The sequence below is a fragment of the Hippoglossus stenolepis genome, chromosome 15 (assembly GCF_022539355.2).
Source record: "Hippoglossus stenolepis isolate QCI-W04-F060 chromosome 15, HSTE1.2, whole genome shotgun sequence".
Taxonomy (NCBI): Eukaryota; Metazoa; Chordata; class Actinopteri; order Pleuronectiformes; family Pleuronectidae; genus Hippoglossus; species Hippoglossus stenolepis.
Window position 1 is genome coordinate 18,018,400 of NC_061497.1, and position 18,918 is coordinate 18,037,317.

General features: G+C 44.2%; 1 protein-coding gene across 3 annotated transcripts in view; it reads right to left on the reverse strand.

Moving 5' to 3' along the window:
• LOC118122058 (stAR-related lipid transfer protein 13) overlaps positions 1-18,918 on the reverse strand; it is a 50,070-nt gene that overhangs the window by 19,140 nt on the left and 12,012 nt on the right. The window contains exon 5 of one of the 3 annotated variants that reach the window (XM_035178477.2): positions 16,798-16,828. In XM_035178477.2, coding sequence (XP_035034368.2) covers positions 16,798-16,828 — 31 coding nt within the window. Of the gene's footprint in view, positions 1-972; positions 2,380-5,848; positions 6,403-16,797; positions 16,829-18,918 lie in introns of those variants that run through there. The other 2 variants (XM_035178481.2, XM_035178479.2) reach the window with 2 other exon arrangements.

Genomic DNA, 18,918 nt, shown 5'->3' on the forward strand with positions numbered 1-18,918 from the left:
CAAATACTGAAAAGTCCTCAATGAGAAAAACTTGAATGAAAAAACATCCGTCATATATTTTAAAACCGACACAATTTCCTTATCAGATATGATATCAAATATGCACAAATATTTCTTCTCTAGCTCTGAATGGACACGCGAGACGATCCATCATCTATTTCTCAAGCGAATAAGGGAGATCTTGACATTTACCTAAATAACATGGATCCAAGCTACGTTCACAAACCAGCAGAATCTTCAGAAGAATCTGTGGCTGTGCCGTCTGGTTTAATGATATCACATGTCTCTACTATAGGGTCTATTTCATGCATGATGTATTTTGATGTGAGCTAACAGCATGGCAGATGAGAAGCTGGTGCTAAAACAGAGCTCGACTAGAGTGGTCCGACGACGCATGGGCAGATATTTCTCAAAGCAAAACCTTCTGTGAACTTTGTTGGGCTGCAATTCTGGAAGTCAAACAAAAAATCTGTTCAACCAAAGAAAACATCACATAACTGGTAATGAATCAAAAGATGTGATATATTATAAAAGCAGTAACTGATGGAAAGAGGCCACTGAGGGAGTCTTATTTTAAGGTGGACAACGAAGGGTTTAAGAGACGGCTGCACATCTGTCAGTGTCCTTAATGCAACACTGTGTTTTAAATGAGTCAAACATTTCAAATGTTAGAGAGAAAGTTGTATTAAAAAGAAGAAAGTTATGTTAAAAAAAGGTTGTAATATAATTTTGGGGAAGACCGCCACTACTAGATGAGTTCACACATCCAGGCAAGAAAAGAAAATGACAGGGGAATTCATGAGAAGCTCAAAAGCCACAATGTCAAGTCCATTCATGTTCCATCTCAGCACATCTGGAGAACAAATTCAAGCTTCATGTAAAATAAAATACATCAGTGGATTGATAAATTCCTACTTCTATTCTAATCAAGTCAAATTCAGGCTATAACTTTCTCCATTTCTCCGTCTCTACCTTGTTCCAGCTTCCGAAGCAGCTGCTGACGCGCGATGATGCGTGAGAGGCGCAGGGCAGAGCGCCGGCGGGGGGTGTCGCCCAGCCTCAGGTAGTAGTCCTGACAGACAGGTGTCATGGCCTCCAGACAAGTTCTCTCATTGGTGCTGTCGTCGTCACCCTCGCAGTCATTACTCTTACTGTCCTTGGCACTTTGATCCACACTGTCTCCACTTTCCATTCTCCTGCAGTTTGCAGCACCAGTGTCAGCACTCTGCACAGAGCCCCCCCCACTGTCAGCGATGGTTGCACTCGTAGGGCGTTTCATTTCTCCAGTATCCACAGCACCGATGACGTTTTCATCCTTCGGAGTTGCTGCTGCGTTTGCACCGTCCTCACTGTCCAGATTGGAATTTTCTGCCCCTTCATCCCCTGCAGCACTCGCCTGGTCTGCAGCTCCACAGTGAGCAGCCGCACTGTCCACATCTACTGCAGCGTCCACATCGTCCATACTGCTGTCCACAGCCTCCGGAACACGACAATATAATCCTCGCTGAGCTACAAGCCTTCCTCCCGCTCGCCCTGATGAGTTTTTGTGCGAACACTCCTTGTGAATTCCTGCCTCCGACATGCCCTCACTGGAAGTCAACTCCCCACCCGCCCGCCTGCCTCCTCCCTGCAGCTCATCCGAGTCAAGAACAAACACACGGGCTTCATCACACCAGCTGATTCAGATGACCCACCTTGTTCTTCTCTCACACACACAGACACACACACACACACACACACACAAGTACATGCTCAGACTCCTCAGCTGAGATTGGAGGGAGACTCCCAAACTCTTGTTTCCACAAAGTTTTGGTCACATGATGATAAACATCCAATTAGAGAAATGTTTAGGGAACAGTGCTTCCTGACACTCTGCCTCTGCCAAGGAAACAATTATGGTACAAGCCGAGGTCCTATGAGCGTGCATGTGTGTTTGTGCATGTGTGCGTGTGTTTGTGCATGTGTGCATGTGAGCGTGTGTGCGCGTGCGCGCGTGCGTGTATGGTCAGTGGAGAGAACCACTATCCCAGCAGCCTAATGTGAAAAGGGAAAGGGCAGAACAATGGAGAATGTGTGGGTGTGAGACCGTGCAGAGGAATGTGTGTAGGACCAACGCTACTGTTGCTAATGCTGAGTGGGACTGTAATGCTATTGAGAAATGTTCTCTAAATCCACACCATCAAACCACATGACATTTATCATAACCATATTCTGTGTGCGCCGCTCGCTCTCGCTCCGTGCTCGGGCCTCAGACACCAACCACATGTAAAATCTGCCGTATAGCAGCTGCAGTAAGAAACGCTAATGTCTGAAATGTGTGACTGAATGCTGCCATACAGTCACCGAGTTAGCAGATAAACGTATGGAATGCAGCGAGAGGAGGAGGAGGAGGAGGAGGAGGAGGAGGAGGCAGGTTCATACTTTGACCCAGTTCGGCAGAATAGTGATCCGCCAGGACGAGAGGATATAGGGGGGTGATTTTTAATTCATTTTAAGGGGAGTGGAAGGGTTAGGAGGTATAAGAAGGGGATGTGGGGGCTCACGTGAAAAGTAGGTCAAAGCAAAGTCAGTTTTAGGTCAGCAGTCTCCCACACACACACCTGATCTCACAGTGGAGGGATTACCCAGAGGCGTTTCAGTCTGCTGGTGGTACAGTGTCAGAGAGGTGTGAGGGAACCAGCTGAAATGAGCCTCCGCCACAGTCGTGCTCAGTCAAACCCACTCAGAGACGGTCGGACGTATTAAATCTGTCGTTTGATTTGATTTGATTAGACTGCCCTCTTGAGGCAAGCTCAGAAAAAAAAGAAATCAGCCTAGATAGACTGACTAAATAAATAATAAAATTAAAAAAATTATGTAAAAACGCTGCGCGGCGCTCAGGGGAAATATGACCAAGCATGCAGAGCACAGTAAAGTGATAGTGAGCTGAATAGATGTGTGTAAACGCACTGGGCTGTGGTGAGCACTCAGTAATAATAACTCAGTCTCAGTTACAGTGGGACGAGACTGGAACTAAACAGGAAAACTGACGAGTATAGACTGGAGAACTGAACAGATACAAGTTTATTCCCAATACAGCAGATTTCGATTATTGAAACCAACCATGAAAATATGAGCAGTAGTAGAGTAGAGTTGCAGATTTCATTATTCCGAACTCTGCGTATTTTCAATCCCCAGGGTCCTGACTGTCAAAGCCCAGTGACCTTTAACCTTTACTCTATAGCCGAGTATCTCAGGCTAGACTTGGGAAAGACTAAATTTGACATTAATCATAAAACTGAATTATCAAAATGATTTTCTTAAAGCAAACTAGGTATTTTCTACGTCATAAAACCGCTTCAAATTAATTGTGAGGGTATACAAACTAAAAATGGGGAGATGGCATGTCTGTTGCACCTTGTAACTCTGGTGTACCGTCCTGAAACGTTATGACGGCATTCGTCACAAACCAACAACCAGAGCCGGAGCAAGCAGCTATTAGAGACGAGCTCGCCATTCTCAGTGCGGACGTCAGGGCAGAGAAAGAAACTGAAGAAGACGTTGTCGAAGAAAACGAAGAAGACGAAGAAGACTCGCTTGTCTATTGTCAGACGCCAGGTAAACCCATTTCCACAGTGGTAAAGCAAATAAGCCAAACAATTCGATGTGATTTGATAAACATCTCGCTCAGACATCAGGCTCACACCGCGACTCGTATTCACGACAGCAAGTGACACATCCCGCCTGTAGGGGGAGCCAGAGTAAAGTCGAGAGCTCGAATTGAGTCGCTTTCATCTGATATCAAAGACATGCAGCAGCATCTAGTTTGTTCTGAACCTGCATGAAAAGAAATAAAAAGAATTTCTCTGGGAGAAACATGAGAGGCTTTACCTTTTTGAAATGTTTGAAAGCTTGATACCACCTGGGGATTATCTCTGAAAGCACAAGAGCTCTTCTGAATTTGTCCTTAGATTCATTCAGTGCCTCCAGACATCGAGCTCTGAACATAACCAACTGTCATAAACAGGTTTTACTCACAGCCAGACGATAACTTCAGTAATGCAGCGAAACACACAAACTGACAACTATATAATGAGAACAACGATATGTTGGGAAGAGGTGATTTAAGGTAAACGCTAAAGCAACCAAGACCCACAAATCCCACGCATGAGGGGATATCCCACACACACACCGCTCCCCTCCCCCCCGCTAACCTGAAAATCCTCTGGGATTGCGACTAAATCCAGGTGCAATTGTGAAATCTCGTTCTTCTCACTTGCACACGAACACACACAGAATTGAATGGAACCATGTTAGCAATTAAATACATTTTACTACTGAGTCAGTTTCAGCACTGATCAGTTCATTTGTTTATCTGAATGTTGTAGGTATTGTTATTTTGTTGATGTGCACTGTTACATGTGACATCTATTTCACTTCTGTCTTTCTTTTTTCCCCCAGATTTCCAATCGGTGATATTTGGACTATATTTCTATGACCTATGTGATCTCAAATTCTTTCCTCGTTCAAACTTTAACTCACTGAGAGCTTTTGTTTTGTAAATATCACATTCCAGTTGTCCAAAAAACAGAAGTGACACGTTAACACGTAAATCAGACAGTTTGAAATGAAATACATTTGACTCTCACGCATGAACCTCTCGATGTGATATTCCATTGCTTTGAATAATTCATAGAGTGGAAAAACTAAAAGCAAAATGAAAGCAAAAGGGTCTAAGGCCAGATGTGCACATTTTAAGGACCCCCCCTCTGATCCAGACAGATGTGAACCGTGTGCCTTCTGAGCTGATGGGTTCAGCAGTGGGGTGAGGGTTGGTGGGGGGGTTTGGGGATGTGGCTGGAGGAGGATGAAGGGGTGAAGAGGATTACTGGGGCAGCAGGTGCTCCCCGATGCTCCATTTGACCGACAAGTTCCTCTGCTATTTGCGTGCAAAGCATCAGATTCATAAGTTAGTGGGACACACATGCGTCACGCAATCCTGAAAAATGATCTGAAACAGAGTCCAGGTTGCACTTTGCTCACCCGTGTGACTGTTTCCTGCATGGATCTGTGGTTTGGGAATGTTAGTCTCTTAATTTATATAAGTGGAGTGTGAGAGTGATTCTATTAAAGCGAGGAGACAGCTGCACCTCACTGCATCTCTCTCTCTCTCTCTCCCTCCTCTCCTCCCTCTGTGACGCAAGGCTGAGAGAGAGAGAGAGAGAGAGAGAGAGAGAGAGAGAGAACGAACAGACGTCTCCAACTCTGCGCACCCAGTCCACGGAGCAAACTGCCTGACCCTGCAAACTTGGCGCATTGGCGCGTACATGCAGGACCATTCCACTACATGCAGATAATAAATCCATAATCCAAACTGCGTGCTTCTGGACAAAGCAATAAATTTAAACCGTGGAAAATGCAAACACACGCAGTCTGGCAGCTGACGTCCTGACTCGACTCCGGCACTGGCTGAACATGCCTGCGCCTTTTTGGACACTAAATTTGACAATGACCTTCCCAAAATATCGGGGAGCGCGCTGCGTGCGCATGGCTCTGCAAGAACAACCCAACACAGAGGCTACATGTCTTTATATGCTTCTATTATCATTCAGCAAAGTTGCTAGAATGTAAACTGTATAATCGTTGAAGTGGTAAATCAAAACATGGGATCAATAAGAAAACAGTGACCATGCGCAAAATATAAATATCCCTGTAGTCAAGACACGTTTCTGTTTTATTTTCAGACCTTATCACGGTTCACTGTGCTGCTGTGCCAGTGATAATAACATGTGACAGACCGGTGTCAGTGTGAATGAGAATCTCCCCGCACATTAAACAACTTTCAGTGCCTAGCTCCGGGCTCTCTGACCTGCCAGCCGCCGCTCCCGGACATTCCTCCACAGCAGATCCCAAGCCCGGGACGTGGAGTCCCGCAGCTGCTCGCTGATCGACCGCCGCAGCTGTAGCTTGGCAGACCTCCGCTGGCTTGTCATTGCGGTGCGACCGGACGCATAATCCCGGACTAACTCAAACCAGAGGTCCGTCCGTCAACGCACCAATTATGTTCCTCCTCGATGACTTAATTCCAAAACCGACCGGGGACAGGGGACACCGCGCGCTCCCTCCGCCGGGGCTGCTGCGTCCGGGCTGCCGCAATGGTTCGTCACCGCTCCACCTGGTAATGAGCTCCGTGCGCGCTGCGTCACCTCCCTGCAGCAGCAGCAGCAGCAGCTGATGAGGAGCTCCTGTTCTGGGGCAAACTACAGAAAAATGCTACCGAGCGAGTCGGTGCATTCGTGTCCTGGCTCCTGTCTGTGGAGCGGAGGCGCAGAAATGTTTCATCACAACTTCTGCATGTGAAGCTGGAGCTCTGACGAGGAGAGCCAGATGTGGGAGGCGGTTCCCCCCCCACTCCCCATGTGCAAGACTCTCTCTCTCACACAAACATACACACACACACACACACACTCTCTCTCTCTCTCTCTCTCTCACACACAAACATACACACTCTCTCTCTCTCTCACACATACACACACACGTTTGTACTCCTATCTTAGTGAGGACACTCCCTTTCATACATTCCCAACCCCTTACCCTGACCATCCAAACTAAATGCCTAATCCTCACCCTAACCTAAACCTAATTCTAACCCTAAAACCAAGTCTTAACCCCCAAACAGCCCATTGAAAATGTGAGGACTGGTCAGAAATGTCCTCACTTTAAAAAAATGTCCTCACTCTGTCGGGTCTATATGCATAAAATGGTCCTCAAAGATATATAAGTACAGGAACACACACACAGTGACCTCAGAGAACATTACATTGATTGATTTACATTGATTTTCTGCACTTACTGTAATCTTGCCTCCCCCTCCCCCTCCCCCGAACCAAAGCTCATCTTAACTTTAACCTCAACTTAAACCCTATAACATGTCTTCACCTTAATATGTAATGTTTTACTCTATGGGGACTTTTGCCCCAATAAGGAAGAAAAGATGATGTGACTGAGTGAACAGATTCAGAACAACAGCAACATGAGTAATACCTGGACCACACACACACATACACACACCTAACCCTAACCCACATTCCATAGTCCCTTACCCTAACCATCACAACTAAATGCCTAATCCTAACCTTAACCTATATTTCTAACCCTTAAACCGCTCATTGAAAGTGATGACTGGTCAAACTGTCCCCACTCCGCAAGTTCTAGTCTAAAAACGGTCCTCACTAAGATATCTGTGCAAGTACACACAAAACACACATCTTCTCCAAGACCCAAACCCACCCACCCACCCAGACAAGGATCTCTTTCAATCCCCTGACACACACACACCAATAACACACACAGTCATGCCACACACTCACAACATGCAACTGAGTCGTGTTGCCAGGAAAAGCTTTTCCTTCACATCTCCACTCAGCAGCTGTACACAATGTACCAACACACATGTTGGACATTATCTAGCTACCGGGTTAATAACTGTGAGTATTTTCCCTATTGTTTGCCCATATTTTCAATTGATAAATATTTAAAATATTTAAAATACCCACTGCAGGTTAACAAATCTGATGTCACAAGCTAATATTTCTGCAATTTACAATGAGCGAATCCTCAAATCTAAGGATCTGGATGCGGTGATCATTTGAACATGTCTAGGTTGCAAAAGGAAATAGAAAAACACAACAAAATCCTTCAGAATCCATTAGTGTATTAGTGGGTTTCAGTATCCATCACAACCTGTGTCTGAATATGTGAGTGCAGCTTGATATATGCACCGGTCTGCCTAACTACCTAAAGTGAAAGTGCATAAACTGGTGTCATCCCGGGAATGCCAGGCCGAGTGATCGGACCAGCCAGGACACTCTTCAGCTGCCGTCTGCCTGACACCGTCGGATGTCCTGTTTGTGGTGTTGAGTTCCAGGTCAGCAGGGATCCATGAGCAGAGACCTGATTCGACATTTCAGCCTGTTGAGACGCGTTTGACATCCCGAGCCGTCAGCAGAATGCAGCCGAGGTTATCTGGACACTGAATGACACTTCTACTCGCTGGCGTATACCTGACAGTCATAGATGGAGCCATTTAAACTATTGGGGATGAACAAGATTTGTTCTTCATAGACAATGTGACAACGGCAGTCAGGCTGACTCCCCATCAAATTATACAGCAAACATGCTGAAGGGAGAATGTAATGGAGTCTGGAGGTCATGGCCCAACTTCTCCTGCCTGCTCTGCAGTGACCTGGTGTCCAATAACAGAGTGGCTGTGGAGGGAACCAGTGATGTATGTATATTCCTGCATCGCACTGCAGAGACAAGGAGGAGATCCATGGCTGGCACTGGCAGTCGGCCATAATGAGAGGAAAAGAATGTACAATGAAAAGTTGAGTCAAGGAAAGAAGGAGGTGATGGGAGGCTACAAGACGAATGAAACGTCAGACATCCAGAGTGGGATCAGAAGAAGAGAAAGAAACCTTGTTCAATGACGGAATGTGGAATAAAACGACTGTGTAATGTATTAATGAAGTTAGTTTTAGTAAACGATTGATGTGCTTCTGTTAAAAACGCTTGTTGCATAATAGTAGAGAGATTTCCTGCCTTTTTCTATTTAATAAAGATTTAGCTTTGAATTCATGTTTGATATATATAGAGTATGTTTCTAATAATGTTATGCTGCTACGTCTTGGAGCATTAGCGATGGAAGCAAAAAGTAAGTGAATGCATGTGCATCCAGTTTGCATATAGTACACATGCTATATAGTGAACTCTCTGTGCAAATGCAGTCATGTGTACTCCACAGGATTAAGGGATGAACATTATCACAGCTAACTAAAAGCACAACTGTGTTATAATCAGAAGATTAGGAACCACTGACATTTTCTCTGAAATCCTACATTTACTGCTGATATCGAGTTCTCAGGGAGATTTATTGAGGAGAGTCGATACACGACTGCAAGGAGCCCAGAAAACATTTGCTCCGTCATCGTTTTAAGCTGCAAAGTAAAAATGTAGAATCTTGAGTTGAGTCGACCACTGAGGAACAAGCGCTCTCCCTGATTGGTCCTTTTCTATGTTTCTGTTTTCATGAGAGAACTGTTTGTTAAGGGAAAGGTCTGTGGGTAATGTGTGACACCAACACTGTGCAGCCCAACACAACCTTTAACTAGAATGGCACTCAGTACAAACCGCTCTTACACAGGATTGTCGAGTGCAGGAAAAATCCTCAAATAAATTCTACCAATCACAGGTTTTTTAATAACCTTTACCAACTACAGACATTAAATAAAAATGGATGACATGCAGCTCCCTAAAAGTAACGCCAAATCATCTCAATTGCCCCCTGGTGGCTGGCAGCAGTATTGGTAATAAGCCCTGCCTCCTCCTCCATGTTAGTGGATGGGACATGGACCAAACAGAAAGTATAAGTACAAGTTTTCTGTCACTTTAGGTAGTTCTTATCACACTGATGTTTGTCCAAGTATTCACTCTTTCCAGTAAGTTTGGTTTTTAACTAGTTATTTGATGTTATAAAATCTGGGTGACACATCATGATTGACACCTGAGACTGTCCCACGATTGGTCAAGTGCATGTATCGGGGGGGCATCAACTCAGAATCTGGCTCCATATGACATCATTGGCGCAAGATGGCAGCTTTCATATACAGACAAGAGTAGAAATGTTGTCTGTTTGTAATTACCGCCTATGGCACTAGCATTTGCAGGCAGTGAGAGATACAGTGTGTGTGTGTGTGTGTGTGTGTGTGTGTGTGTGTGTGTGTGTGTGTGTGTGTGTGTGTTTAAGGGGAGACAGTGGATCGAGTTTGAGAAACAGAACAAGTGTGGAGGAAAGAGGTCACAGGTCAGACATTAAACACTTTGTTGAAAACATTCTAAACCTCCAGTGCAGTGGCTTTGATCTATTTCTCCTCTGTGATGTTACAGGCGTTGATATGTGGAGGTCGAGCTGGTCCTTGAGGTCAACCTCTACTCTGGGCAGAGAGAGAGAGAGAGACACACCACAGGATCACTGTCTCGCCATTAGCAGCCAATCAAAACACCAACCCAACACATTCCAAGGCTCAAACAGCCAATCAGAGCAGCACAATGGACTTGTTCTGGACGGACTCGGGATCTGATTTTCAAGAACAAATACACAGCGGAGCACGGGCGTCTCCACGGGGAAGAGCGATTACATTTTTACAGTGGTTACAAAAATGGACAGGGCCGGTTTGGAGAGGACTACTGTTTTCTATGGGAGACTGAAGAGGGGATGGTGGAGCCAGAGGAGGAGGTCAGGTTTCTGCCCCTTCTTCCTGTCTCCAACGCCAGGTCATCTGAGGTGAGGGAATTGTGTCACACCAGCAGACAGCTGTGTCACAATTCAGAGCCGACTCCCGCGGAGGCTGCATTTGAAGACTCACTGTGTCACTACAGCGCAACTACACTGTCTCATGTCACAGGCTCCTTCAAATGTGGCCGACAAATGCGTCCTTCCATCCCCGAGAGCCCAACCTATCCCAGGATTCATTGTGCTTCGGCGACTAACCATTCTTCAAAGAGGCAAGGGACGAGACGTCGGTATCACACTTCAATGATGCTTGAAACCTTTTCTCAGATTTTTAGCTGACGTCACAAAGACTCCTGCAATAATTTTCAGTTCCCAAGATCTGAACATCATCACATCACTCCTACTCGCTCTACTCTTGTATTTATAATAATATTTTCTAGACATTTGTAGTTGAGGATCACATTTAAAACATTTTGTTCCCTGCTTTGACATAAAAAAAATATCTTTTCCAGTATTCTCCCAGGTTTTCTGTCACTGAGATTCTCCTGCATTGTGATAATATTACTGTAAAAAGTCACTATAGCTGCATGTGCATGCAAAGTCTGGATTTTGGAGTTGAGACTAATTAATGATTTAATACATCACATGATCCCCCTCTCCTCCCTTATTCTAATGTCTGCTCAGCAACCCAGTATCCTTCCCTGACTCTTCCTCCTCCTCCTCTTCATCCCTGCCACTGTCTCCCTGGTCTCTGTCTTCTATTTTCAGCAACACTCAGTCATTCAGGCCAAGCTGCTCAGCTCTCTCGACTTTGCTGTTTGAGCTGGCAACACACACGCAGACATAACTCCCCCTCACCATTGTGTCACCTCAACTACAGCTCACTTAAGATCTGGAGGTGCGCTGCAATCGAAAACTCACACGAGGAATCCGGAGGGAGAATCCTCTCGATACAACACAAGAAGCATGTGTTCATCCCGTGAGAGGAAGCTGTGGGGAGCTTGTTACCTGCTGCAGTGAGAACCACCAGTCTGCTTAAAGTGGAAAACACCCAGATTAAACGAAACCCTTGAACAGATGGCACCGTGTGAGCGTGACCTAAATTCCTCGCTCATACTATCTGTTTTTGGTGAGACCCTGAGAGTATGCGCGCGCGCGCACGCACGCACGCACGCACGCACACACGCACACACACACACACACAATTATTGTACTATGTATAGTAATTCCATATGTTGCTCACTTCCTCAAAACGCATGCAGGATTCAGATAACAACATCTGTTTATGAGTTTACCAATGACCACGCACTTCACCTGCAGCAACCAAATATCAACTGCATGAAAACTGAAAACTTCTATTTTATAAGAAACATTAACGCCTAATAAAGTAAGTAGTAAATAAAATGTTAAAATATAAACGCAGAGAAAACCTGCCCGAGCTTTAAACATGGAAGCTTTAAGAAAACTGTTGCTGATGTTTTGCATTCAGACGTGACATTGTGAACTTGACCCTTGACTATTATACATCAGGGAGACAAAGTGATTGACAGGTGTAAGAGGTTGGCTTGCAAAAGCAAAGAAAGGGAAGGGAGGAGAGGAAATGATGAGGATGAGAAAAGAGCCGGTGTCTCTGGAGATCAGAAAGGAGACAACGCGAGTAAAGACGCAAAGTGAAGCCACAAAGACGTAAAGTCATTTTTGTTGAAAGCAGAAACACGTCTTATTTTCCAGTGGAGGACGGAGAAACAAATGGAAACAATTTAGATTTTCCTGCCTGACATTTGAGTTTGATCTGCGGGCTGGACTTAAACGCAGCGCGGCAGGATGAAGAAATGATACATATTTCCAACATTTTTAGGATCCATGTGCTTCTCATGTGTCATCACAAGACTGAAACGGCAACATCACAGGGAGCAGAAATTATGCACATCTGCTCACATGGGCTTGAACCAACAGTATGAACGTCTCTGTCAATATTTCTGCGCACGCCGTCGAGGAATTTGTCTCCTGTGAGTTCCTTAAGAAAAATGGGCCGTGCAGGAGGAAAGTGGGTCAGGAGCGAATTCGGAGTGTGTGTCCGACACACTTTCCACAAACAATAACAACAACTTTCCTTGTCCAGCCTGTGGAGATAAGGCTGTTGACATTGTCCACCTCCCATTCAGGAGACTGGATCACCTACGGCAGGAGAGATGGCTATCGCTCCGACCTGCCTGAGGCCGGAGGACACAAAGCGGAGGTCTCAGCCTAAAGAGCAAAAGAGGGGAGATGATACAGATGGGAAATACAGGAAGGCAGGGCCGGGATATGGAAAGCAAACACAGCCTGAGGTATAAAGTAAATGAGGGAACGGGGGGACACAATAGCTAATGGACAAGGAGGAAACTCCACAGGTCATGGGAGCGCAGATCACATGCCGATAGGAGGTCCTGCTGCTGAGTGTCTTGTTTTAAAGGCACTTAGGAGCCATATACATATAGTGAGGTTTGTAGCTGTTAAAACAATCATTTTTAAATCCTTCCTCCTTCCCCGAGCCTCTTCTCTGTGCTGGTAAAAGGTTGCAGGACCACACACAAACACACACACGTACACACTCCGGCATGTGTCGCCATGCACACGCAAATACACAAGTAGCAGCGGCGCATGTGCACGTGTGCGGTGCTCAAACGCTGCCACACATGACGGTATTTCTGTAACAAACAAACGATCATGAAATGCTCTCTTATACTGATGAACGTGGCCGCTATTATCACAAACATAATGAGTTTATAATGACAGAGGAACATTAAGACTGGAGAGTAATGATTATGACAAAGTGGAACAGCCCTCACTAGCTACACTTTACTTCACTAGATATTCTGCTACTGATGAATCAGTGCATGTTAACCCTGTGGGTACATGGTCGTCCTCTTTTATGTGAGGCTACTTGGTCCCATGTGACGAGTCCGAGTCTGAGCCGCAGCCGTACATGAGGAGGTAGAGCTGGTTGTCTAACGAGACAGTCGGGGGTTCGATTCCCCAGCTCCTCCACGTGCCCCCAAGACACTGAACCCCTAGATTTCTCCTGACGGCTGCTCTGGCAGTGTGTGAATGATGAGTGATAGAATAGAGTAGAATAATAAAAGCTCTGTGTAAAGAGGCATTTTATGAATATGCATGTGAATGTGATTTGTAAAAGAGTCTGATATTTGCTCAAGGATTTGGTGGAAACAAAACGAGGGGAATTTAATTTGCATGCACACCATTAAACATTTGTAGTAATCCCTCCCTGAACAGGAAAATGTGACAACAATTATATTCAGGAGGCAAATTTTCATGAACAAGAGGAATGATGACAGCAGGAATCATCAAATTTAAGGGCATCTGACATATGGGCACCAGACTTTTATAATGCATACAGAAAAAACAGTCCTTTAAAATCTTTACAAAAGTCTGTGCTCATGTTTCTTCAGCAAATAGCTTGAAAGAATCGAGTCTAACGCAGAACACATTTTAACAGTTTCAACAGTAAATGTGTGTTTAATTGTGGTTGTTTTCATTTGTATTCTTTTTTACGTAAAGAAAAATAAGTATCTTGCAGACTGGAATGCAGCAAACAGTCGCCGTAAAACAAATCAAGGTGGAAAACAGACACAGAAAATAGACACAGAAAAAAAAAAATCACTGTGCAAGGTCGAGTTACAGTTGGAACAGACAGAGGAGACAACAGAGGAGAGAGAGGAAAAAGGAACAGGGAGAGGTGAAGGAAGAAAGAGAGGGAGAGACTGGGACTGAGGCCAAATCCACTTCCAGACTTGTTAAAGCACCGATGCACACTTCTGCAATATTTACCACACACACACACACACACACACACACACACACACACACACACACACACACGGTAACACTAATGAGTCACCGTCATTAAGTTATACAGATTTATTGCCTGTTAATTGCTGAGCCGACTGCTTTTCTGTCTGAGGTATCTTAATCATAACACGCAGTGGCAGTAGTAAATAAAAAAATCTCTCACACGCACACACACACAAGCACACGCACGCAAACACACACACTGTAGCATTGGACAATTTTTGCACAAATCAAAAGAAAACGTCAAGGACATAACAGCTGAAACGAGCGGAAATATTTGTGTTAAATGTCGGCAGGACGCTGCTTCTATAGAAATGTGTGTCAGAAGTTGGGTGCAGCCACAGATCAGCTGAATCCCTCCAGTCAGACATATTAAAAACATATTACCGGCATGCAAGGGACACGCTAAAAGGATTGGCGGGCCATAGGTCAAGATTACCCGCAGCCTCCCAAGCCCTTTCCAATAACATGTAAATTCTGATGGATTATATGTTATTTTATAATCCGGGAGTTCCGTGGAAATGTCGGGAATGTCTGTCGTGTGTGTTTGGTTCAGGCCAAGGTCATATGTAGCTTAGCAGCCGCTCTGAAATAGCAGCACACATCTAAAATATCCTCGAGTGGTCATGTTTACCAGCAGTAGTAGTGTGGGGTGTGCTCCTCCTTGTCTGGAGGAGGCTTGTCTGAAGACACGTGGATTATGGAATAAACAGCTGGAATCAAACTGTACTGTATTTATATGCTGGATTCAAAAGGTCAATAATGAAATGCAGCTAAATTTCAGCTACAAAGAAAATGTGTATATGTGGAATAAACATGAATGGAGTTTTATTCACACAGAAAATAAACTATAAATAAACTCATAGTCACAATGAGAGACACATGAATCTTGCAGTTAATCTGGTCTGTTCTTTCTTTGCTGGTGTGGTAAGAGGAAACATTTGTCCTTTGTCACTGCTGGACAATACTAGGACTTTATATGAGGAATAATACAGATCTAATTATGTTTTTTTATGTCAGTCCTTTTTTTTTTAATGTGCAATACAAGGAAGTGACTTCAAAGATTAAGAGATGGTTGAAATGCAAATAAATTTGAGATCAAGTAAAGCGCTTAAGCATCCAAACTAAATTACGGTCATGTGACCGAAACATTTTTTTTTAATTTCATCTTTGAAGGGATTTTCCTCAGCGGCTTGAGGGCAGATGTATTTCAAACCAAACACTGTCTTGGTATGTTTTCCCTTTCACCCACACACACACACAGATGCATTCAATAAAAAAAAAAAACATGTGGCGTGTTTGATTAGAAACATTCAGTCAGATAAGAATGAGACACCCCCGAGCAGAAAACAGGTATGAACTCCAGTTGTTGTGGGAGGAATTCCCTGTTTATCTGGCAGGGAGCAGGGTGAATGTCAACTATGCGAGTTCAGATATGTGCACATCATATCTTGTCGCTTTGCAGCGGAGACACAGACCACACAGGCCGACAAACATGGTCTGATTAGACGGGATTTCTGTCAAACAGCCAAAGTGTTTCCTCGTATCAGAGGAGAAAATAAACACGCTCAAGTGAGAAAACAAACCTGAGGCACGAACGCCCAAACAATGAAACTAATCTACACTCCTCCCTCAGCGCTGTCGTGTTTGGATGAAGTGTTTCTTACACACACACACACACACACACACACACACACACACACACACACACACACACACACACACACACACACACACACACACACACACACACACACTCATCGTATGCCACTGACGGCATCACCTCTAACCTCCCAGCAGCCTCTGGGGCCTCATTACCCCCGCTGCACCTCTCCTCCACGGACAGTAATGTGACCCCCTGGTGATGGTGGCAACACCGGAGACACCTCAACTGTAACAACACACACACACACACGCAAACACACGCAAACACACGGATGCGCAGCCTCACACACACACATAAAGACAAAACATACCAAAATAAACAATCCCGCTGTGCAGGGAGCGCAACCCTGTCACCAAGACATCTCCCCGGGTTGCACTTAACTACAGTCGCCATGACGCCTGTGCACGTCAATCAAAAGGGACGCACTCTGAGGATAAGAGATATGGACCGGGGTCAGAGTTGGACTCATTAATCATCTGCTCTCGACTCTCGTATCACCGACTCTGGAAACTCGAGTCCGAGAGGCAAAAGAGAGAAAAGACGAAAAATTTGAGACCAAAGACAAAAATAACGTGAATGTTAATAGAACAGATATTATGAATTAGAAAAGCTGTTTTAGTTCTGGTGGAGGAGACAATGAGCTGTGTGTGTTATCACATGACAAATAAACTCAATCTCAAAGTTTGTGTGTCTTTTTGTATAGGCTCTCTTAAATATCTGTGTTTATACACCTGAGTATGCACATGTTGTGTATGTGTACAAGCAAGGCCCTGAGTGTGTGTGTGTGTGTGTGTGTGTTATTGCAGAAAACTACTTCTGGGTGGTGGAGGTTTGATGTACAGGCTAGGAATCCTGTGGGAGACATTCCCAGAAGTCCAGTTTTATTCCCCGAAGTGGGAATGCAAACAATCCAACACAAACGATACCGAATGAACACAACCCCCCAAATACACACACTCACACACACACACACACACAAGTGCACACTTTCTCTTCAGGGTTATCGTACCTGCTGATCCACTGGTGATCCTTGAAGCGGCCTGAAATGAAAATAAACACAGGGTAAGAAAGAAGTATAGGAGAACCACAAGAAAAACAACTAAACAAATACTAACACTGCTCATGGACATGAAGACTCCAGCTTCGGAGAATGTAAACTCAATATTATCCAAAGACAATGAATCAGTTTCCCTGATGCACAGCAGCGCTGGGAAAATGACCCAAGTTCTAAATCTGCCAACAGAAACAGATTCCCTGAGAGTTTATGCCATATGATCTTATGAAAACGAATTCTTATTTATTTGAATATTAACCGGAATTATTGTAATCAACAGGAATTAATATAAGTGAAGAATATCTTGTTTCCTTTGATGACGGAGCAACTTGAACCATAACATATGATGAAATTAAATTAGAGGGTATTGGAGAGGATGTGTGTGTGTGTGTGTGTGTGTGTGTGTGTGTGTGTGTGTGTGTGTGTGTGTGTGTGTGTGAGAGAGAGAGACCTGGTTTGGAGAGAGAAGGAGAAAAGAGGACATGACAGAAAAGTTAATTAAAATAGATCATAAATAATAGATGAAAGTACGTGATGTTAAAAAAATAACAAGGGTAGAGTAAAAGAAAAGAGTTAAGATGAAAATAAGGTTTAAAAACAGTAACAGTAAAATCCAGTAGCAAAAAAAACCCCAGACGACTTAAAACTCCAGTTGCTAGAATATTAACACAGGAAATTAAAGCTTAGACCCAAATCGTGAAGAGCACATTACAAACATACACCGACACTTAAAAAGTCCCAGAATCCACAGGAAATGACAAAGATCAAGTAACTTAATGACCCAGATTAATTTCCTAACCAGTGTATGAAACATGATCCCGACACAGCTACAGTCTCCTGAATGCCGCCGCTGTCACAGGAAAAACCCCACATCCCTTCGAAGACGCTGGGATTTAACAAATGATCCACCTGCAGTTTTGGGAAACTTGCAACATTCTCATGGGTTTTCCACAACTTGAAAGGTCGAAGTATTCCCTGTAAATTAATAATATTTAAGTTGTCGTTGAAAATCCAATGAGAGCAGCGATGTTAATTTTGTTTTACAAGTCTGAAACCGCCATAGTTATTTTCTAAATAGCAAGGAATGATAAATAACTTACCCTCAAATATTCTCTTTCCTGAAACCACCTCATAATAAACTCACTATGGGAAGAAACCTCCGGTGTAAATGAGCTGTATTTAAAAGTATCCAACTACTTGAGCAGTGCTCACTGGTTCTGAGTGTGAAAAAACATCAGTCCAGTTTAATACGGAGGCTGCACAAACTTCGGACCTGGGAAAAGAAGAGAAAGGGAGATTTTTCTTTGACTCCTGTTTTGAGTCAGTAGAAAAACTCCCCAGTCTGTCAGTTCCTGTTACTGTATTGATTTCAGAACTGCCCGTTCTGCACGTCTCGTCTGCACATCCCACTGAAAGCCTGATGCTGGACAAACACAACCTCAATGCCGGGTGGATTATTATAAAAACACTACATCTTCCTAATCACCAGAGTAAGAAAACTGAACAACGAGACTTTCTGTGCACAGGACGGAAATATGACACAAATATATATATTTTTTTAATTATGAATAACTGCAACTTATCTAAATTCGGAGCTGAGAATCAACCACATATCTTAGTGTGTGTGTGTGTCTATGTCAGTTTGGACAGCTGTACTTTATCAGTCACGGTGAGGCGAAAGTAAACCCACTCCTTAACATCAGTCTGATCCCATGGCCCCTCCTGCTCTCACTACACACACCATGCGCACGCACACACACACACACACACACACACACACACACACACACACACACACACACACACACACACACACACACACACACACACACACACACACACACACACACACACACACACACACACACACACACACACACACCATCTCTTGTGGAGGCAGGACAATGAGCCTTGAACTGCACTGCTACAGAAGAGCTGGTTTCAGAGCTTTCAATATCATGTTTGGTCAAACTAGTGTTTTCGAGATTACTTTCAAAGTTCACTGACATGAACAAGAATTCTTAAAGGTGTTTACAGGCCAACAGATGCAAATCAAAGGCAAGTGAGCAAATTCCG